We start from the raw sequence: 24,359 nt of genomic DNA on the forward strand, positions 1-24,359 counted from the left end.
TTAAAGTCTTAAAGAAAACTTTTCAACAAGTTAATATGAAGATCTGGCAAAATCAAATCCCAGTGAGGAAGCCTGCTTCTCCCTCTCCCACTCCCTCTGCATGTTTCCTCTCTCGCTGTCTCTGTCTCTCTCTCTGTGAAATAAATAAAATCTTTAAAAAAAAAGTATATAAGAGTAAAATAGCTTTTAATTTTTTATAATATTGGCTATTTCTATTAAATAAGAAATGCTCATTTTAAACAATTCCAGAAATTTCTGAAGTGATACGGCTAGCCACCCTCAACTCAAGTTAGTCCTACTTGGATGGTTGTTACAACTGAATAAATTTGATATATACCCTCTTGTGCTTCCAGCCATACCTGAGGGGTGGAAACATGCTAGGAATTTAACCAGCTATTTTAACAAGACCAAATAACAATGACAAACAAGAGAGACTTATTTCTCATTCTTTTTTTTTTTTTTTAAGATTTTATTTATTTGAGAGAGAGAAAGAGAGAGTGAGAGCACGAGCAGGGGGAGCAGAAGGAGAAGCAGACTCCCTGCTAAGCTGGGGGCCTGATGCGGGGCTCAATCCCAGGACCCTGAGATCATGACCTGAGCTGAAGGCAGATGCTTAAACGACTAAGCCACCCAGGCACCCTTCATTTCTCTTTCACATGAAAGCCTGGACTTGAAGGTCCAAGGAGTGTGGTGCCTGTGTCCCTTGAGATTATCCAGGGACCCAGGTTCCTTTTCTCTTGTTGCTTCACCATCCCCTGTGTTGTCTTCATCTGCATGTCAATTGAGGAGTCACATCTGCAGTGGAGAGCAAGCTGGTTCCCTTTAAAGCCATGACCTGAAGATGCACGCATCATTTCTACTTGCATCTCGTTGGTCAGAACTCAGTCATATGGACATGTCTAGATGCAGGTGAGGCTGGGAAATGTAATCTCTTTATCCAGGCCCAGATAAAATTTGGGGACTTTCTATTACTAAAAAAGAAGAAAGGAAAAAATAAATATTGGGAAGACAATGAGCAATCTCTGCCATATTTTATTTACTCTGGACTGATAAAATCTATCTATGGTCAATCCATCCAAAAGTACTTATTAAAAACTTATTATACATTAAATATTTTTCTCTGGGCCTGGAAACTCATACCCCCCCATATCTCTCCTACCATGAAACTCATGTCCCCACTCTAGGATAGAGTTTGAGTCACTTTCTGGGCAGCATGTCAAATCCCCCACTCTTTATCTTCATTTGTTGAAACTGTATTATGTAAAGCTGGGGAGTATTTTTTTGCCTGCCTTTCTCTGCATGCCTGCTTTTCTCTCTTCTCCGGCCCACTTTCTCTGCCTACTCATCAACTTATACACATGGCTCAGTCATGATCAGTCAACCCTCTTTCACTTTCCTGGACACCCCTTGGTGTCTTCCAAAATAGATCATTCAAACTAGGGTTTTGTTTTTGCAAACAAGCGGTCTGAGAGTAAATTCAGAAGAGGATCTGGAAATAATAAATATTTCTTAAATGAATTACAAGAATGTCAGAACAATCTCCCCCGCACACACACACTCTTCTTATATGATTTGGAAGGTAATATTTTAAAAACTTGAGATGGAATTATGAAATGAATACCTATGTTACATGTACCCAATATACTTCATAAAATCTTTGGAATTACAAAAAAAAAAGTTCACACTAATTATTGTCTTTTTATTGACTAGATATTGATAATATGAATTGTGTGAGTTAAGGAAATATTATTAAGTTGCACAGTGAGAAATTTAATTTTTAATTATGTTAATTTATTAGTTATTTCTTTTTTCTCTTTGAATTTTAGTGTTGTAATTGCAGAAATGCCAACTTAATCATAGACTGCTTAAATTTATAAAAAATGAAATAAACTTATGTGAGGAGAGGGGAATTTTCTATTGCAAGTCTGTTTAATTGCTCTTGATTTTAAAGAATATCTGTTCGTAATGAAATCAGACTGATGGAAACCATTTATCTCTGAAATGTTATTATAAGTTTAATACAGATTTTGCTTTAGTGAATCATGTAGTAGCATTAGAGAAATGTAAGAATTATAATTTTTACGTAAATGAAACCCTGCTGACTTTCTTTTCTTCAACCAATAGACAATACAAAAGGGAATTCTGATTGTTAATGCAGGTCACGGTTAAAAATATCAGTGTAGATTAACCTCAGAGTTCAAATGTATAACACAACTCTCAATTTCCAGTGATAAATAAATGTAAGCACTTTTTATTGAAATGGAACGTATTTTCATAAGCAGCCAACTTATAGTGAATGTACCCCAGTAAATGTCTAGTACCTTTCTGAAGTGAAGTAATTGTTTTGTCTGTCATCCTGCTGTGCTTAAGTGAATTTTAATAATTGAGTGTTCAAACCTTTATTTCGGTTTGAAACCTATCCTGTTGAAAGCAAAATGTTGATAGGTCTGTGACATTGTAAAGGAAGGTTAAAAAAAAATGCTCGTATATAGGAACCATTTTAATATGTTCTTGCTACATTAAATTACTTATACTTTTGTTAGGTTGCAACCTAAAGAAATTATAATTCTGATAATAGAAATTGATTAAATGTTATTACTGGAAAAAAGTCCACTTCCTTCTAGATAAGCAGGGTCTATAAGGAATCTGCCAATATCATTTTGGGAGGTTTGAAAGGCATGTTAAGAGGGTGCCTGGGTGGCTCAGTCGGTTAAGCGACTGCCTTCGGCTCAGGTCATGATCCTGGAGTCCCAGGATCGAGTCCCGCATCGGGCTCCCTGCTCTGCAGGGAGTCTGCTTCTCCCTCTCCCACTCCCCGTTTGTGTTCCCTCTCTCGCTGTGTCTTTCTCTGTCAAATAAATAAATAAAATCTTAAAAAAAAAAAAAAAAGAAAGGCATGTTAAGAAAATAGCTCTTGAAAATACACCTTTTGATATGGCTCATAGCTCACTGCTTCATTACTTTTCATGATGAAAAATAATACTTCATATTGAAAATAGCAATTTGGAAGGTTTGCAGACTTATCTCTTCCAATGATTCCCTCTAAAATAGCTTTTTCTATGCTCCATACTACCAAACTCAAGAAGTTTATTATTTGGCTAAAGACATTTTAATTTGTGAATGTTTCTGTTCTGAAGCATGTCCTATATAGAAGTAGATTTGCTCAATCCCCTCTCAAACTTAATGTTTTTCTCTGTCTTTATGGTACCTGAATATTTGATAAATCCGTTAACTTCTCCTTTGTCTCGGTTCCTTAAAGGCATCGGTAATAACTTGATTCCTTTCCCTACCCATATTCGAAAGATGTAACCAACTTGCCTGCGCTCTGTAAGTCTACCTGCTTGCCTTTGCCTTCTCCCCTATTTCTTTAAGGACAGGTCTACCACAAAGTCTTAATACTATTTTAGTCTTCAGTATATGCAAAGGCAAACCAACTCTTTTTCCCTGTGTGTGTAATTATAGTTTACCCAACACATTAAATAGTGTTCAAAAGAGTCATGTTATTCATTCCAGTTTTTCCTTCCTATCGTCCCTTAAATCCATTATGGTGGAAATTAAAGTCTCTTAAATCCATTATGGTGGAAATTAAAAACTCTCTGGCTTGGACTATGATGGGGTTTTAGGTGTGATCACTAATTAAACCCTTATATTCCCTCATCTAGGTTTATGACCAAATGAGAAATAGATTAGAAATAAGGCAGATGGAGAGCAAAAGGTTACCTCTATTAATAATAAAAGTGAACTGAAATGTGACTTGGCAGTATGGACTCATTTGGGCTTATTAATACCTCCCACCAAAATGAAGTGCATTCACCCCAGACTAGCCAGTTATAGACTCCTGGCAGGAGCAAACAACCTACACATGCAGGAGGATGAGAAAGTGCGCATTCTGGATTCAGGACATTAGGAAAGTAAAAGTTCTGCTCATCTGCTCACCTTCCATTCCTTCACCCATATTCACTGGTCAGGTATGTTGCTTTTCCCCCCATGGCAAGTCATGGTGGAGGAGGCAGATTGATGCTGAGATTTTTTTCTTCCTATACTTTTCCTCTCTTGTGAGTGAATAGGCCCCTCTATGTAAACATGGTAAGTAGGAGGCCAGAATCCCCAACACTCCCTTCCCATCAGTCTCCCTTTATCTTCATCATCTTTCCCGAAGAGTCCAAAAAACCTTACCAAGCCTCATTACATGAAAATGCCAGGACCTCTCTGTTCTCCTCCCACCCTGATTCCTCACACACACCATTGAGTTAACCAGGATTGATCACCTTCGTATTTTTTTCATTCAACAACAATCTTGCGAGCATCTTTGCTGCCAGATATTTTGCTGAGCCCCAGACATGCCAAAATTAATAAGACACACAGAATGTTGTCAAGGAATTCAAAGAATATCTGTCCAATGTGTTGGGTTTATGCACCTGCAGTATTTAAATCAATTGGTATTGCCCTACTGGAATAATATTATATATGGATATTTAAACGGTATTTTGCACTTTCACTTCTATAAGATTACAGATTATTCTGTGTGGGCATAATCTCCCCCATAATTGTATTTATTATTCCTACATAATTCTTGGTTTATGCATTCTTTGTGCCTGCCTGGGGATTAGTCCAGTGACTATGAGACTTTTTCTGTGGGAATGGTTTTATTGTTTAACTCCATATCAGAATCATGCCTCTTTCTTTTATTTTCCAGATGTTCTATAACTTGAGGCCATTGTTCTTTGATTAATCTGTTATGTTTTCTGTGTGTCTGATTTGCTAGTTTATGTGTCACATTGGTCTCTTTTCCGTCATCTTGCTGTATGTTGTTTGCTGTCATATGTAAATTCTCCTGCCCTGTTTGGTCTGTAATCACAAACAGCTCCTGAAAAACCTGTCATTGGTCCTTCCATGATCCTACCTTGGCCTCCAGATTTGATCCTTTCCTCTGCTTTTGTTCTTTTTACTTTCTTTGCTCAACTCACTCTGTTATGGCTTCTGTCCTAACTGTTCTAATGAGACTGCCCTTGACAAGACGGTCACCCTTAACCTGTATGCCTAATCCTATGGTCAGATTTGTGTCCTGAGCTCACTCAGCCTGTCAGCAGCATTTACCATTTGACTCAGCTGAAGAACTTCCTGCTCTTAGTTTTCATGACTAGTCTTATTATTTATTATCTCATTGGTTGTCTCTCCTCCATTTCTCTTGTTGGCTCCTCTTCTTCTGACCAGGATCTAGATGTTTTTGTGACCAAGGGCTCTGCCCTGAGGGCCACCACACTCCATTGTGTCGGTTATGTCCTGCACATTTCCAGAGGCTGCTGCTAATGGTATCTTCTCAGCAATTGTGCCACATGACCAGCCTCATATCATAGGCTGTGAAGTATAAAGCCAGACACCTAGGATTCTTCCATTTAATCTCTTTAGGGCCTTGAGAGAATTATTTTACCTCTATATAAACTTAGTTTCTTCAACTGTAACATGGAGATAATAATGGTATCTACTTCCTAGGGTATTTCTGAGGATTAAATATGTAAATGCATGGAATCCTTAGAAAGCGTATGGTTCTCAGTATGTGTTCCGTAAGTGTTAGACCTTACCATTATTGTCATGCAAAGCTCTAGTTGGGTATTTTGTGACAGTGATGTAATAGAGTGCCCATCTTCAGTCACTGACAAATGATGTTTTATAATGGAAACATGGTCCTCCCAATGTCATTCAGTGGGTTTTCTCATTAATGCACAGAAGAATGTTCTATGAAAAAGAAAGTACAAAAATATGGTGCCTAAATATTGGATAGAGACTGAAATTGGAACTTTGCTGAAAGTTCAGGTCAAATATTTATGTTGCAGAAGTCCCTTTATCTTTTCTTCTTGGTATCTTGTTTCAAATAAAATGTGTAAGAAGAGCATCAGATATGAGGCCACTTTCTTCCTTTAATTTTTCATTTTGTAGTTTACTGTACTTATAGTCATAGCAGAGAAAAATGCAGTTATTTTAAATTAATCAAAATGTCTGGTCTGTTAAATGACCTTATGAAAGTGAAATAAAAACATGTCAGTGAAATGCCCCTTCAGAAAGATTTGTAACTTTATTTTTTTATTAAGGTTTTCAACTTTATAAAAAAAAAATAGTAAGAGTGGTTCATTCTTCATTACCTGTTCAAAGAAAATAGCTTTAGTGAGTTTATCCAGCCTTCTCCGTTTTCTTTGAATACTTTGCTGTCTTCATCTATATCAAATTTGTCTCCAGCACTCCATTCATTCCTTATATGATTATGATATTCTAACAAATGTGCATGTCTATTAGTGAAGGGAAAACTGCAGAAATTTAGGGAAAGAACATGAATAACAATGTTCATTATTCTTTGATAGTCATTTTTCCATTATTGAGACCTTTCCGTTGGGTTTGCTTTGACATGTATTTCTTACAGATTAAAAATGTATATGGTATAATAATACATAATTTCAAAGTATATTTTGTAAATTAATTTGTTATAATTCAATACTTTCTGATTATTTATCATATTTAGTCAAATGTTCTCTTTAAAAAAAAAAATGACTGATATTCTCCCACATTGAATAAAATTCAGTCTTTGCCCTGAGAAAATTCACCTTAGTAATGAACCACTGGCCAACGTAGCTCCCACTGCATGATTTATTGGCACTATGATACAGGCATTAGGTTGAATGATAATTATACAGGGACACTATCTGGATGGGAGACATGCCCCTTCTGCTCTGCTGCCATTCCCAAATGATTATCACCATTATTATTTTGTGACACAGTAGATAGATATGGACATGGATATAGATAGATATAGATATCCTACTCTGAAGTTCTCTGAAACCTGTTTGATTAAATATTTTGTATATATGTGGAGGGTATGAATACAGGACAGAAGTGATAAGCTGGGGATTCTAGTTGCCAGTCATGCCTGCTCACATATCTCCCACTTTATACAGAGCAGGGCATTATTTGATCTTAATCTACATCTTCCTCTCACCCTCATGCAAGCCACCACCTGGCCTGAACTACCATGGAAACTTCCTTAAGTTCTCTTCTAATCCCCTTTTGCTCATTAAAAGAGCACATTACTGACATACTTAAAACATTCAGTGGCCTCCTGTTATTCTTAGAAGTTCCAATTCCTCACCATACCCTGTATAGTCTTGCCTACTTTGCCCACTTCATCTTTTGACAAATTCTTGCCACTTCCTCTGCTTCATCCACATAAGTTCTTTCTCAACTGGGCTAAGGTGGTTTCCCCTCTGGAAAACTCCCCCATGCTGCTCTGATGAAGCCTAGGAGGCATTTTCTTAATTTCTACATCCAGGTATCCTTTATCACCTTTCAATTTTGGTGTATTGGTTTCCTCCTCAGGACCTTCATAGCCAGGTTCCCAGGACAGATGCTCTCATGCCTCTTTTACTTCTCCATAATAGCAGTTATCACAGTAATTAAAAATTAGTGGTATTACTGGTAGTTTATTACCAGTTCTTGCCTCTCGGTCATCAGCTCCATGAGGACAAAAACCATACTTGTCATTTCAAGGAAAGCTTTTTACATGCTGGTAAAACACAACTGAAGTCAAATATGTTTTTATCCTATTAGTTTCATGAATTTAAGTGCCTTTTTTAAGGGTTTGCTAAAAAACAGTAAGATTTTCCCTCAATGTTGAAAAATTTGTTACAATAGTCCCAAGGACTGTTGACTTATAACTTTGAAATTGTAATGTGTATTAAGGGAAACTACACTTATTTAGATACCTTTTTTTAGAAATGTGCAGGTTTCTCTTAGAGTTATGAGCTATGTTTGTCATGAGAGATTAATTTTATCCAACAATCACATAATTAATTTATACTGGCCTCACTGACTTAGCTCTTATCCACCCAGTCCACATAAAAATACTGCATAGTTTCTCTCCAAATTAGGAGCATAACAAAAACCATGTTTCTCACTTGGTAATATGACTTTCCAAATAAAATGCAGAGACTCTAACAGATTATTTTTAAGATACAATACCAAGGGCGCCTGGGTGGCTCAGTTGGTTAAGCGACTGCCTTTGGCTCAGGTCATGATCCTGGAGTCCCGGGATCGAGTCCCGCATCGGGCTCCCTGCTCAGCGGGGAGTCTGCTTCTCCCTCTGACCCTCCCCACTCTCATGCTCTCTCTGTCTCATTCTCTCTCTCAAATAAATAAATAAAATCTTTAAAAAAAAAAAAAGATACAATACCGGATGTCAGTTTATTGTGATTTTGTCCAGCCGCCTTCTTTCCTTCTCCTTTACGGGCTCAGATCAATATATTCCAGTTACAGACAAGGTGGATATGTGTAGTTTGAAAAATATATTCATATTGTTTCTACTTGTCTCACCTCCTATCCCTTAGTTGATAATCATATCTCTATTTTGTACCAATGGATCTTCTTATGATTACAATTATAACATCCATAGTGACAGATTCTCCATAGGGGGTTCAATGCTTCTGAAACTAAATTTAGCTTCTCATTTTCTTGTCTTCATTCTGACACAAGCATTCCCATAAAGGCTTCAGTAATTAAGTAGAAACAGATGCAGAGCTCAACTACATACAGTATTTGCTTTAAAAATGTTATGTTATTTGAATGCAATGGAAATTTCATCTCCCATTAACCGCTCTAAAATTCTTAAATGCTCTTTCTTTGTATGGATTATGGCTTCCTATGGAACATCTCCATATCTCATTCCCAGAACAAATAGGCGCATAATACGTAGACACATTGATTTTGCTATAGCAAAGACAGGTTATTGATAGGAATAATAATTGCGGATTTTGTCAACAGGATAAAAATCAGCAATTCAGGAGATCAGAAGTATACTTTTACATGTGGAAAAAGAGAAAAAGGGACCTTGTAAGGGTGTGGATTAACCAGTTATTTTACATTAATAAGGTTTGCTGGATAATCATGAAATGTGACTTGGGCTTGTTACAGCCATTCAGAGTTCTACAGCATACATTATAATCAACTACTTCTTAAAGGTGGTCTGTTTTCTGTTTGGATTGCTTAAAGAAAGGTGGCCATCAGTTCTGTGAATCCAAGGATCACATTTACCTTTATACACTGGAAACAAACTTTAGAAATTACCTCAGCTGTGGACCAGGTCAAGTTATGGTTTCCTGACCTCTCTTCCATGATCCATATGCAATAAAATTCTCAATTGGGCATTTGGGCTCCTGACATGTATGTGGAGCATTAATATAATAGATGTTTGTGCTTCTCTTACACATGCCAGTACTGGATTTGAGTTATTTTTCACATATACCCAAAAAAACCCTGCTATAACTTTCCTCTGGTAGCCTACTGGTTAAGAAAATATGGTTAACTAGATTGTCTCTAAAACTCCAGACTAAAACATGAAGAACTCTCTCTTTTATTAAAATATACCAGAACTTGAAAATTCTGCCCAAATAGATTGGGATGCTGTTTTAATATTGTTTAAACTTAATTCAAATCTTTCTTTATAAATTACAAGTCTATAAACTTTTAATATATAGACAATGCCGTATTATTTATATTTTATGGTAAATATTGATTATTAATTTCCGTCTGGCTATTTCTTGTTCATAAATCTGAATTTTAAAGATTTAAGGTGGTGAGAGTTGTCTTCTGCATTTATTTTTTATTCATTCATTTATTTATTTACCTTTTAACAAAAACATAACTGAGTACATCTATTATATACCCAGTAATGCACTAGGTATTATGAACACAAGGGTAAATAATATAAACCCTCTCCCTCCCTCTAAATACCTGTGCATGATTAGTGTTGACAGGTAATTGATTTTCAATCTATATATATTTAATTAAGTTGAAATTATTTTAATCTTGATTTTCTTAGATTTGCCTGTGAAACGTGAATTTGAGTATGAAATTCAATTTGAATCTGAAGTTATGAAGTCTAACTTGGGATCCTGCGTAGCTTTGTATATGATCAAAAAATCTTATCATATCAAAGCTGAAATGATAGCATTGGTCTTCAATGTGGTATTTGCACCAAAGAAACCATTGAGGTAAACCTTTTTTCTTTAAATAATATTATTACTTTTTGAAATTACATGTTATTACTCTTTTAAACAAAATTCTGTTGATTTTTCTTTCCATCTTTTATATTTGGATTGTATTACTTCTTTGATGCTGTTGAGGTAAATATTTTGGGCTAGATTATCTCTAGCTATCAAACTCTGAAAAGTGTTCTGATGAGAAAAAATAGTCCAAATGATTAGAAATCTAAGATAACCTTCACAAATTGTGACCTCCCAAAGGTCATTAGGGTTTAGTATTCACAAAAGAGCAGTGCACTTCGTAGAATTTTTTAAAAAATTACTGACTTGGTACTGTGCATTAACAACATGATGTTTCTTTTTTTTTTTTTTTTAAGATTTATTTATCTGAGGGTGGGCAGAGGGACAGAATCTTCAAGCAGACTCCCCACTGAGCACAGAGCCCAGCGCGGGGCTCAATCTCAGGATCCTTGAGATCATGACCTGAACCAAAATCACTAGTCAGACACTTAACCTACTGAGCCACCCAGATTCCCCAGCACGATGTTTCTTGATACTACTTCAAAGAACCAGTTCGAATGATAAAAAAATGCCTCAGCTGTGTTCTACTTTGTAATTGCTGTCATTACCCTTTTACCACCAAAACTATATTATTGCACATCCTTTAGTAAGGTTTAAGAGGATAATATTGGAATCTGAGAGAATAGTGACCTTTGAACATCTTTCTTCTGGGAAACCTCATCCAGTGTCTTTATATTTACTTCTTAGGCAACTGGTACTTAGCACATGCAAATGATGTATGATAGGTCACATCCAAAATAGGGCTTTCTTTATGTCTTAACACAGAGCTCCCGATCAGTACCACAATACACACAAAGTACAAAATACAGCCTGGAAATGAAAAGACAGCTGAAGTATTACCTGTGCTTTTAATTGTTTCTATAGTTTAACTATGTATTTGATGTAGCCAGGCATGTATTTAATGTAGCTTTGAATATGTAGTTCAATAACTAAAAGATACCAGGGTCATCTTCAGGAAGCAGTAATAAAACTAAGCTGCAAGAAGACAGTATACTGTAAACATTTATCTTCTCTTTCATTTTAATAGCTTTCTGTGTTTGTTTCATAGTATTTTTTTTCACATTTAGATTTGTATTATGTTGATTTAGTGATATGGAAATTACCAGCAACAACCAGAAGGGGAGAATGTTATCATTAGTGAATATGAGCATAACCAGTATGAATTTATACCCCTTCAACATTTTGTGGATTTAGAGCTTCTTGGTGAATGTTTGCAAAAGTGATTTAGGACAACTTGTATGCATGATTCATAAATTTTTGTGAGTGTTGTGTGATATTCTGATGTAGTTTAATAATTCTGTTTTGTGTATATATGTATATACATTTACTTTTATCATTCCTTCCTCATTTATTTGGGATGGTTCACTGGAAGACATACAGTTAAATGAGAAAAACCAAAATAAACCCAATAGCTCTAAATTATGAAAAAGAACAAGAAAATAATTATACCTAAACCATGCTTTACCTAGATAAGTTAAGTATTAAATTCAATTATTTTCTTCCTGTTTGGCAAGGTAAAAAAGAAAACAAAATTTTCATGTTTTGGTGAAAAGAAAATATAACATTATTTCACAGCAGTTAATACAAGGTAATTTTTCACAGAATAGTGTATATAATAAAAAAATAATAATAATGGTCAGGGCCCTAATTGGTGGTTTTACAAAAACAAACAAGATTATTTCTACAGATCTTGACCTTTTCTTTCAATAAAAATCAAGGGTCTGATATAAAAACTTGAGAGATCAGTAGTTAATATGGTCGTGAATCAGCCTGATGATTATAATTTAACACAGGTCTAAACATTTTTTAATAAATAAATGATTGATATCATTTGTCCTAGGGTTTCTTAAGAAATAATAATTATCTTAGCTCAACTTTCTCCTGGAACTCTTGACCTGCTGTTCTTTTTGAGAGTTTTATGTAAAAGGATTGTGATTTCTTTGTCCAATCTGACATACAATATTACAGCCACACCATTACCTGTTTGCATTATTTCCCCCCTAAGCAAGCAAACAGACAAGTAACCATTCCTCAGTTTCACGTACTGCCCTATGTCTCCACTCTCCTTCATAGCCAAATGCTTAGAAAGGCTATCTGTATTCACTTCATTAATTCAGCTGCCACTCAATTTTAAGTTATTATGAAGAGTGTTTGTGGTCTTTTAATTTAAATTAAAATTGCAATTTAATTTTTGAAAATCTTTAAGTCAATTTTATGAACTTTGTAAGTGTCCACAGAAAATATAATTTTTTCTACATGAAAGAAGAATTTAAAAAACTTTCTCACAATGTTTCCTTTTGAACAAAATTTCCATACAGACCTATCTGTGTAACACCTGGGTCCCTTTGCCAACCTAGCCTTGGATTCTTAAATATTACCATATTCTATGCTGGTTATGGAAAATTTGCAGTCAATTCTGTGTATTTTACTGGTACTTAGTAAATAAGTAGAGAGTAGATAAGATGGGCTACAAAATAATTACCTCACAGGGAGATTGATAATATAACCAAAGACCTAAAATTTATTTCTAAAATGTAATTCACAGTCACCTGCATTTTTTTAAGGAATTTAAAGTCCCAGGGACGCCTGGGTAGCTCAAATGGTTAAGCATCTGCCTTCGGCTCAGGTCATGATCTCCAGGTCCTGGGATTGAGCCCCACATTGAGTCCCACATGGAACCCCACTCCAGGCTCCCAGCTCAGCAAGGAGTCTGCTTCTCCCTCTCTCTCTGCCTTTCCCCCTGCTTGTGCTCCCTTTGTATCTCTCTCTCTCTCTCTCTCTCTCTCAAATGAATAAATAAAATCTTTTAAAAAATAAAAATAAATAAAAAATTTAAAAAAGAATTAAAAGTCCCAATATTTTTACCAAAAGCACAAGGTTTGCTTACATTTTCACCCTAGATATTGGTCTGCTATATTGTATTCTCTTTTTACTTGTTTTCCTGTAGTATCCTTTGTAATCTCTTTTTCTATTTAAGGACTCAAATTACACTGAAAATAGAGTGCATAACAGATGGGATTTGGAAGTTTCCCATAACGTTGGTTGCTACTGAGCCTGATGTGGATGATGTCATTGATATTGAAGGCATTGGTTTATTTAAGGAATCTATTGTTGACTTCAGGCTGACAAGTCAGACGAGGTAATATATCAAACAAAAGTATATAACTGGTTTTGTGAATGTAATTTATGCTGAACTGAGAAAAAAATTTAAGATGGAAAATTCTATTATGTCATCTTTTGCTGTTTAAGCCAGAGAAGTATTGATTTTATGAATCAAAGCTTAATATATTTCATAATTTTTAATTAAAAATTGGAAAAATAGAGCCTACAAAGTGAAGACCAAATAAAAACAAGAAACAAAAGTAAATAGATACTGAAATTTAGGATGATATTTCTATTTGTTTTTCTTTTTTCCTTAAGATTTTATTTATTTGAGAGAGAGAGAAAGAGGGCACATGAGCAGGGGCAGGGGCAGAGGGAGAGAGAGAATCTCAAGCAGACTCTGTGCTCAGTGTGGAGCCTGATGAGGGACTCGATCTTAGGACCCTGAGATCATGACCTGAGCTGAAACCAAGAGGCAGACACTTAACTGACTGAGCCACCCAGGCGCCCCTCTATTTGTTTTTCAAAGGATGTTATTAATGTATTTTTATAGCCCACTCTCATTAAATTTTTTATTTTAATTCCAGTAAAGTTAACATACAGTGTTATATTAGTTTGGGGCATACAGTATAGTGATCAACAATTCTATACATTACTCAATGCTCATCATAATAAGTGTACTCTTTTTTTTTTTTAAAGATTTTTTAAATTTATTTATTAGAGAGAGAGAGAGTGAGAGAGAGAGCGCAAGAGGGGGTAGGGTTAGAGGGAGAAGCAGACTCCCCGCCGAGCAGGGAGCCCGATGTGGGACTCGATCCCGGGACTCCAGGATCATGACCCGAGCCGAAGGCAGTCGCTTAACCAACTGAGCCACCCAGGCGCCCCATAATAAGTGTACTCTTGATCCCCTTCACCTATTTTACCCATCCCCTCCCCTCCCCTCTGGTAACCATCAGTTTGTTCTCTATAGTTAAGAGTCTGTTTCTTGGTTTGCCTCTGTTTTTTTCCTTTGTTCATTTGTTTTGTTTCTTAAATTCCACATGTTAATAAAATCATATGGTATTTGTCTTTCTCTGACTGACATATTTCACTTTGTGTTATACTCTCTTCCTCCATCCTTGCTATTGCAAATAGCAAAATTTAATTCTTTTTATGGCTGAAGTGTGTGTGTGTGTGTGTGTGTGTGTATACCATTTCTTCTTTATTCATTTATCTATCAATGGACACTTGGGCTGCTTCCATCATTTGGCTATTGTAAATAATGTTGCAATAAACAAATAAACATAGGGCTGCGTATATCCTTTTGGATTAGTGTTTTTGTATTCTTTGGGTAAATACCTAGGAGTGTGATTACTGGATCATAGAGTAGTTCTGTTTTTAACTTTTTGAGGAACCTCCATACTGTCTTCCACACTGGCTACACCAGTTTGTATTCTCACCAACAGTACACGAGGGTTCCTTTTCCTCCACATCCTCACCAACACGTGTTGTTTCTTGTGTTTTTGATTTTAGCCATTCTGATAGGTGTAAGGTGATATCTCACTGTAGTTTTTTTTTTCAAGTTTTTATTAAATTCCAGTTAGTCAACATACAGTGTAATATTAATTTTAGCTGTACAATATAGTGATTCAACACTTCCATATAATTCCTAGTGCTCATCACAACAAGAGCATTCCTTAATCCCCATGACCTATTTTACCCATTCCCCCCACCCACCTCCCCCTCCAGTAACCCTCAGTTTTTTTCTGTATAGTTAAGAGTCTGTTTCCTGGTTTGCCTCTCTTTTATTTCCCCCATTTCATCTGTTTTGTTTCTTAAATTACATATACTGGTGAGATCATATGGTATTTGACTTTCTCTGACAGACTTATTTCACTTAGCATAATGCTCTCTAGCTCCATCCATATCTTTGCAAATGCCAAGATTTAATTCTTTTTGATGGCTGAGTTATATTCCATTGTATGCATATACCACATCTTCTTTATCCATTCATCAGTCAGTGGACATTTGGGCTCTTTCCATAATTTGGCTATTGTTGATAATGCTGCTATAAACATCAGGGTGCTTGTATCTCTTTGAATCAGTATTTTTGTCTCCTTTGGGTAAATACTTAGTAGTGCAATTGCTGGGTCGTAGGGTAGTTCTATTTTTAACTTTTTAAAAAAAGATTTTATTTATTTATTTTAGAGAGAAAGAGCACACATGCACACAAGTGGGGAGAGGGGCAGAGAAGGAGGGAGAGGGAAAGGGAGAGAGTCTCAAGCAGACTCCACGGTGAGTGCGGAGACTGACATGGGGCTCCATCTCAGAACCCTGAGCTCATGACCTGAGCTGAAACCAGGAGTTGGACGTTAACCGACTGAGCCACCCAGGCACCCCTTATTTTTAACTTTTTGAGGGACCTCCATACTGTTTTCCAGAGTGGCTGCACCAGTTTGCATTCCCACCAACAGTGAAAGAAGTTTCCCCTTTCTCTCATCCTCGTCAATACCCCTTGTTTCCTGTGTTTTTAATTTTAGCCATTCTGACAGGTGTGAGGTAATATCTCATTTTAGTTTTGACTTGCATTTCCCTGATGTTGAGCATCTTTTCATGTGTCTGTTGGCCATTCTGTATGTCTTCTTTGGAGAAATGTCTATTCAATGGACTTTTGCCATTTTTTAATTAGATTATTTGTTTTTTAGGTGTTGAATTGTACCAGTTCTTTATAGATTTTGGATACTAACCCTTTATTAGATATGTCATTTGCAAATACCATCTCCCATCTCCCATTCAGTAGGTTCTGTTGATTGTTTCCTTCTCTGTGCAGAAGCTTTTTATTTTGATGTAATCCCAATAGTTTATTTTTGCTTTTATTTCCCTTGCCCCAGGAGACATACCTAGAAAAAAATTTTAAAGATCAATGGAATATTTTTCAGTGAACTTTAGTGGTTTGGGGTTATGAAGTGGTTTAACTAAGTGGAGATGATTAGGTAACCTATTTTGGTTATATTTTCTATATTATTCTTCTGCTCCACCATAGCTATCCTTGTTATACTTGTGATAACATGGGCAGTATGACCATAATACTTTTACCTATCTCATGTGTAAAATATATTTTACACCTGTTTTTGAGATACAACAAACATGCCGTAAAATTTCATTGTAAGTATACATTTCAATAATTTCTTTGAAAAATTGTAGAGTTTGCAGTCATAACCACATTCCAGGTTTAGAACTCTCCCATTTCCCCCAAAATATCCCTCAAGCCCCTTTGCATTCAACCTCTGCTCCCACCCCCAGTCTCAGGCAACCAGTGATTTGCTTTCTGTCTCTAAAATCTTGCCTTTTCTGGATATTACATATAAATAAAATCACCCAATATGTAGTCTTTAAAAAGAAACTGTTTTTTAAGTAGTGTTAGGTTTATGACAGAATTTGAGAAGAAGGTGCAGAGATTTCTCATATATCTCCTGCCCCCACTCATGCATAGCCTTCCTGATTGTCAACTTCACCCACTGGAATGGTACATTTTTTACCAAGGATGGACCTACATTGACACATCAAAATCACCAAAAGTCCACAGTTTACCTTAGGGTTGGTTCATTCTTGGTGTTGTACATTCTATGAATTTGGAAAGAACAATGACATATATGCATCATTATAATATACAGAGTATTTTCACTGCACTAAAAAATCCTCAGTGCTCTCTATATTCATCTCTCTCTCTCACCCCTGGAAACCTAGTCTCCTAGTTTAGACTTTTTCAGAATGTTATATAATTGGAATCATATGGTATATAGCCTTTTAAAACTGGCTTCTTTTACTTGATGATACGTATGCATGTGAGGTTTATCCATGTCTTTTCATGGCTTGATAGCTCATTTTTTTTTTTAGCATTGAGTAATATTCCACTGTCTGGAGGTACCACAGCTTATTTACCCATTCACCTGCTGAAGGATGTCTTGGTTGCTTCCAAGTTTTGGCAGTTGTGAACAAAGCTGCTGTAAACATCTGGGTACAGGTTTTTTGTGGATATAAGTTTTCAAGTCTTTGGGGTAAACACCCAGGAGCATGATTGCCGGATCCTATGGTAAGGTTATGTCTAGTTTTGTAAGAAATTGCCAAACTGTCTTCCTAAATGGCTGTGCCATTTTGTACTCTCACCAATTATGAATGACAGTTCCTGTTGCTCTATACCCTTGTCAGCATATGATGCTATCAGTGTTCTGGATTTTGGCCATTTTAAAAGAAGTGTAGTGGTATCTCATTGTAGTTTTGGTTTGCATTTCCCTAATGACATGGTACACAATATATCTTTTCAAATGCTTACTTGACATCTGTATACCTTCTTTGGTGAGGTGTGTGATAAGGTCTTTGGCCCATTTTTAAGTTGGGTTGTTTGGGTTGTTTTTTTTTTTTTTATTGTTGAGTTTTAAGAGTTCTCTGCATATAATGCGTAACAGTCCATTATCAAATGTGTCTTTCACAAATACTTTCTCCCAGTCTGTAGCTTGTGTTCTAATTCTCTTGATATTGTCCGTCACAGAGGAGAAGTTTTTAATGTTAATAGGATCCAACTTACCAATTTTTCTTTCATGGATTTTGTCTTTGTTGTTGTATCTAATAAGGCATCACCATTCCCAAGGTCATCTAGGTTTTCTTTTATGTTATCTTTTACTAGCTTCATAGTTTTGTGTTTTGAATTTAGGTTTATGTTCCATTTTGAGTTAACTTTTGTAGTGGGTGTAAAGTATGTGTCTAGATTCTTTTTTTTTTTTTTTTGCATGTGGATGTTCAGTTATTCCAGCACCATTTGTTGAAGAGACTCTTTTCTCCATTGTATTACCTTTGCTCCTTTGTCAAAGATCAGTTGACTATATGTATGTGTGTCTATTTCTAGGCTCTCTGTTCTGTTCCACTGATCTATTTGCCTGTTCTTTGGCCAATACCACACTGTCTTGATTACTGTAGCTTTCTAGTAAGTCTTGAAGTTGAATATCCAAAGGTATTTCAAATTATTAGATATTTTTGTTTAAATGTAAACATATTTAATGCATTCAAAAAGTTTTTCAGGACTAGTGAAATAGTTTCAACTGATTTTATTATAACCAATATTTTTTCAAATGCAATATTGGCAAAAAAAAAACAAAAAACAGGTGGAAATAAACTCCCCAAATTGTATTTTTCTATTATACCCAATGTTGTTACCTTTTGCTACTTATATATATTTTAGCTCAGTAATAGTTCGGATGGGTTTTCCTTTATGTTTGAGCAATTGAAATCACCTCATTAGATTCTCTGTCTGTAGTCCCTTTCATTCCAATCTACTTTATACATTGCAGTAAAACCAGTCTCCTTAAAACAATGTTATTAACATGTGACTTCCCTTGTCAAAAGCATTTGATGGTTTCCTGTTGCTTACCCAAAGTGGCATCTAAATTATGCATGCTGTTCATGGTCCTAGCTCTCTCTGACCTTTCCAATTTCTTCTTTCCACTGTCTAAAACAGATCTTCTGCTTCAGTCTTAAGGGGAAAAAAGTCACTATTCTCAGAGTGTCTTATCCATTACTTCTCACCTGTATTCACTTTCTGTCTGCTTCTAAAATACCTTTCTTATCTCCTCTCCACTTTCCTAAATTCTAATTGTTCTTCTCATCAAAATATAATCTTACTTGACCATTTATGTATATATATGCATATATATATGCACACATATACATATGTATGTATACATGTTTGCATATATATATATATATATATTCCTTAGGCATAATATATAGGATTTTTTTTTTTTTTGCAATTTCTTCTGTGTCTTTTGTTCAGAATTTGTTCCTGTTAGGTATCTAGTAATGAATCAAACTTAGGAAAATAATTTAGAATAAAATTAATACATTTTATTCATTCAACAAATTTCCGAAGATAAATATTCCAGGTAGGCCAGTATAATACAGGTATTCTCTTAGAAAAATTACTGTTGTTATATGCAAGAGAACAAAATGACATTCTACCTTAATATCAAAATATAAATCCAGTATGAAATTCATAGTATGGTCATTTATTTTGGAGGGTTATAAGATTCTTAATGTGTTTTTCTCCTGTAAATGCTTGAATCAAATTTAGTATTCAATAAATATTAAGTTAATTGTGAAATCAACTAAAAGACACTGAGCTGATTTCTGCAGGCAAATTCAAAGAACATTATTGCATATCATTAGGGAATAAACATATGGAAAGGTGGTGTTTTACTCTAATTATATTGTACTCTATAGAAAGTGAGATCCCCATGGGACCATGTTTTATTCCTCTTCGTAAACTCTCTACCTAGGTGCACAATAAATTATTTCAATCAATGGGTATTTTAAACTGAGTCTTTTTGTTTAAGATTTTATTTATTTACTTGAGAGAGAGAGAGAATGAGCGGTGGGGAAGGGCGGGGGGGGAGAGAGTGAGAGAGAGAGAGTGAGAGAGAGAGAGAGGCAGACTCCCCGCTGAGTAGGGAGCCCCATGCAGGGCTCAATCCCAGGACCTGGAGATCACGACCCAAGCCGAAGGCAGATGCTTAACCAACTGAGCCACCCAGGCACCCCATTTTAAACTCAGTCTTGAAGGTTAAGTTGTCATTTACAATGCAGATTAGGGAAGGGAGTGAAGGAGTTCCAGGAGGAAGGTATTATATATACAAAGTTCTAGGGGGATGAGACAGTGAGTTCTATTGAAAGAATTGAAAGTAGTTAGAATGGCTGGAGTTAGGAGTACCATGGGGAGACTGGGAGCAGGTACTGTAGAATTGGCATCCATTCAGAAGTACTTAACTAGAGAACCACAGGGCTCCTGGATTCTATTATTCTATTCATTCATCATGACTGAGGGAAAGAGCAAAATGACGTGGTGACCATTTCTAATTCATTAATTCAATAGTTATTGCACATCTCCCTTGTTCCATTCGTCTGTGCTCATAAGTCTGTTGTGTGGTCAACAATTAAATATTTGATATCTTCTTTATCTCTCATTCTTCAAGAACATGAGATTCTAGAGCCCCAAATCACCATTTAGTAAGTGTTTTATATAATCTAGGGCTTCAGTAAAGATTGATTAGTGAGTAAATGAATAAATTCATGAAATCAGAATAAAAAGAAACATTTCAAGGATCCACCTAGTCAGTTATTCAGAAATCACAGAAGTTAGAAAATAAAGTATTAAATAGATATATATGGATTGTATCTTATTGTGTCATTATTTTGATTTTATGTTCCATATAGAATTTGATGTCTACATTAGTACTTATTGATAAATACATATATCATATCTCTATATAATATCTTATTTTCCATAATTGAAAATTAATATGGCCATTTAAAACACTTTGTCAATGCATGTGACATCAAGATGTTGCAAATCTTGATAGCAAAATTCACAAGTGATCAACTTTAAAACATATGCTTTTGGGTGAATAGCTTCAAAAAAAAGAAACAATTTATCTGGAAGAAATATAATTTGCTGATGGAAGTTTGATAGGCATGCAGAGCCCTAATGTTTCCTCATAAAATGTAGTCATTGAGATTAGTTAAGAGAAAAAAAGGAAGGGGGAGGAACATGATGTGAAATTCTCAAATCTTGAGTCAAAAAAATATCCTCTACCTGTTTCATAACAATCCAAAGATATTACTGTTTCTCTACATTAAAGAAGGGGATATACATATTGCTTTATGTTAAAGCAGCAGCTTTGTTAATAGTTTAAAACATACTTTGTATATGTGGCAAATAAGACCTTACATCACAAGATGGTGCTTTAAAATAATGGATAATTATTTAGAGGAGATTTAATCAATAAATGACACTATTAATAATTTTTGTGGTCATAGAACTAAACTCATTTGGGTCAGGAAATGAGTAAAGCAATTATATTTTTCAATTCTTCTATAAAATTATCAAGCTAAGTAATTTAATCTTTAGGAATAAAGAATAATGATCTGTTTCTTCACAGCATGCAGTAAGGGATTGCTGAGGGTCTTATATGTACAGTACTGCAAAATGGCCAATTTTTTTTTTTTAAAGATTTTATTTATTTATCTGACAGAGAGAGACACAGCGAGAGAGGGAACACAAGCAGGGGGAGTGGGAAGGGGAGAAGCAGGCTTCCTGCCGAGCAGGGAGCCTGATGCGGGGCTCAATCCCAGGACCCCGGGATCATGACCCGAGCCGAAGGCAGACGCTTAACCATCTGAGCCACCCAGGTCAAAATGGCCAATTATTAAGAGCGGCCCCTGTAATATAAGAAAGGGCAATGGATTGTAGTCTGTGCCAGGAAATTCATGGCAAGTAGTAGAGTAACTAGCTCATGAACATAAATATTAATTGAAGGAGGGGCACCTGGGTGTCTCAGTTGGTTAAGCGTTCGACTCTTGATTTCAACTCAGGTTATGATCTCAAGGTCCTGGGATTGAGCCCCATGTTGGGCTCCGCACCCAGTGGGGAGTCTGCTTCAGGATTCTCTCTCTCCTGCTGCCCCTCTCCCCACTCACACACTCTCTCTCTCAAATAAATAAATCAACCTTTAAAAAAGAGAGAAAAAAAGACTTAGTTTTAAAAAGGAAAAAAATATTAATTGAAGGAATAAGATTAAGAAGGAAAATTATTAGAAACAATATTCATGTCTTCAGCTGGTTAGGATAGCCATATAGAACATATGGAGAACAAGCAAAGTATTATCTTTACTGTGAGGAGGCAGAAATTTATTGCATAATACCATTGAGATTTGGTGGGAATAGACAATATTGAAGCATACATTTTTAATAAGACTTCATTTTTAGAGCCATTTTTTTTAAGTATACAGAAAAATTGCACATAAAGTACAGAGTTCCTGTATACCCCATTCCCAAACCCCAGCACAGTTTCCCCTCTTAATAACACCTTGCATCAATGTCTCACATTTATTACAATTGAGAAACCCATATTGATATATTATTATTAACTAAAGACCATAGTTTACATTAGGGTTTACTTTTTGTGTTATACAGTTACATGGATTTTGACAAATGTGTGTTCAACATTACAGTATCATACAGAATAATCTTCAGTATCCTAAAATCCCCCACCTTTTACCTATTTATCCCCTCTATTTTCTGAGCCCTTGGCAACCCCTGATTTTTTTACTGACTCTATAGTTGTATCTTTTCCAGAATGTCATGTGGCTTGGATCATATATTATGTAGCTTTCTCAGACTGGCCTCTTTTACTACCAATATGCATTAAAGGTTGGTCTGTGTCTTTTTGTAGCTTCCTACCTCATTTCTTTTTATAGCTGAATAAGGGACAGCTTGGTAGATTCTAGTTTGGGGCAAGTATGAAAAAAGTTGCTATAAACATTTGCTCAGGTTTTTGCATGGTTGTATGTTTTCAAATCATTTGGATAAACACCTAGTATTATAAATGCTGGATTGTATAGTAAGCATATGTTTAGGTATGTAAGAAACTGCCAAATTATCCTCTAAAGTGGCTTTACCATTTTGCACCCCCAGCAGCAATGAATGAGATCTCCTGTTGTTCTACATCTTCACCAGCATTTGGTAGTGTCAGGTTTTTTGGATTGTAGCCATTCTAATAGTGGTATCTCATTGTTTTAATTTACAGCTTCCTAATGTTAATGACACTGAGCATGTTATATGCTTATTTGACACTTGTATATCTTCATTGATGAGTAGTTTATTAAGATCTTTTACCTATGTTTTAATTGGATTTTTGGTTTTGTTCTTGTTGAGCTTTTAGAATCATTTGTAAATTTTGCATATAAATCCTTTACAGGTACTTGTTCTGAAAAAATATTCTCCAAATCTGTAGCTTGTGTTTTCATGCACTTAACAGTGCCTTTCACAGGGAAAAATTTTTTAATTTTAATAAAGTCTAATCAATTTTTTCTTTCATGGGTTATGCTTTTGGTGTTATATCTAAAAACTCATCACCAAACACAAAGTTGCTTTTATTTTTTTGTATGTTCTCTTCTAGATATCTTATAGTTTTGCCATTTACGTTTAGGCCTATCATCCACATTGACTTAATTTTTCTGAAAGGTGTAAGGTTTGAATGTAGGTTCTTGATTGATTGATTGATTGATTGCATATTGGTTTCCAATTTGTATAGTGCCATTTGTTGAAAGACTCCTTTCTCCATTAAATTACCTTTACTCCTTTGTCAAAGAACAGTTGCCTGTATTTATGCAAGCCTGTATCTGGGTTATCTACTCTGTTCCATTGATGTATGTGTCAATTTTTATAGTAAGATCTGAAATCAGGTAGTGTGCATCCTACAACTTTCTTCTTCATTATTGTGTTAACTATTTTAGGTTTTTTGCTTTTTCCTATAAACTTTAGAGTCAGTTTGTACATGTCTCAAAATAACTTTCTTATATTTTTATTGAGATTGAATTAAATCTACAGATAAAGTTTAGAGGAATTGGTATCTTAATATTGAGACTTCCTAGTCATGAACATGGAATCTCTCTCCATTTATTTAGTTCTTCTTTTGTTTCTTTATCAGAATATTGTAGTTTTCCTCATCTGGATCTGGTACATATATTGTTAGATTTATATCTATTTATGTCATTTTTCAGTGCTAATGTAAATAGTGTTGTGTGTTCAATTTCAAATTCCAGTTGTTAATTCCTGGTACATAGGAAAGTGGTTGATTTTTATAATTAATTTTGTATCCTGCAACTTTGCTGTAATTGCTTATTAGTTCCAGGCAATTTTTTGGTCAGTTCTTTAGGATTTGTACATAGATAATTATGTCATCTAAAACCAAGGACAGTTTTTATTTCTTCCTTTCTGATCTGCGGAGCTTTTATGTCCTTTTCATGTTTTATTATACTATCTAGGACTTCTGGTATGAATTTGCATAGGAGTGGTGAGAGGGAATATCCTCTTCTTGTTTTCAGTGTTAGGGAGGAGACATCTAGTTTTTCATCATTAAGTTTGATTTTAGCTGTAGGCTTTTTTATAGATGTTTTTTAATAAAATTGAAGAAGTTCACTTTTATTCCTAGTTTGCTAAGAGTTTTTATCATGAATGGGTACTGGATTTTGTCTGATGCTTTGTCTGTATCTGTTGAAATGGTCATTTGATTTCTCTTCTTAGACTGTTGATGTGATAAGTTAAATTAATTGATTTTCAAGC

At 35.3% G+C, this 24,359-nt stretch overlaps 1 protein-coding gene across 1 annotated transcript in view; it reads left to right on the forward strand.

Annotated features, from left to right (window-relative positions):
• CFAP47 (cilia and flagella associated protein 47) overlaps positions 1-24,359 on the forward strand; it is a 495,620-nt gene that overhangs the window by 432,749 nt on the left and 38,512 nt on the right. Inside the window, exons 63-64 of the mRNA XM_045873173.1 lie at positions 9,863-10,034; positions 13,084-13,245. Of these exons, the coding sequence (XP_045729129.1) occupies positions 9,863-10,034; positions 13,084-13,245 (334 nt within the window). The remainder of the gene's footprint in view (positions 1-9,862; positions 10,035-13,083; positions 13,246-24,359) is intronic.

This window comes from Mirounga angustirostris, unplaced genomic scaffold, assembly GCF_029215605.1.
Source record: "Mirounga angustirostris isolate CCGP_5_RB_7025 unplaced genomic scaffold, mMirAng1.0.hap1 SCAF_11, whole genome shotgun sequence".
Classification (NCBI taxonomy): domain Eukaryota; kingdom Metazoa; phylum Chordata; class Mammalia; order Carnivora; family Phocidae; genus Mirounga; species Mirounga angustirostris.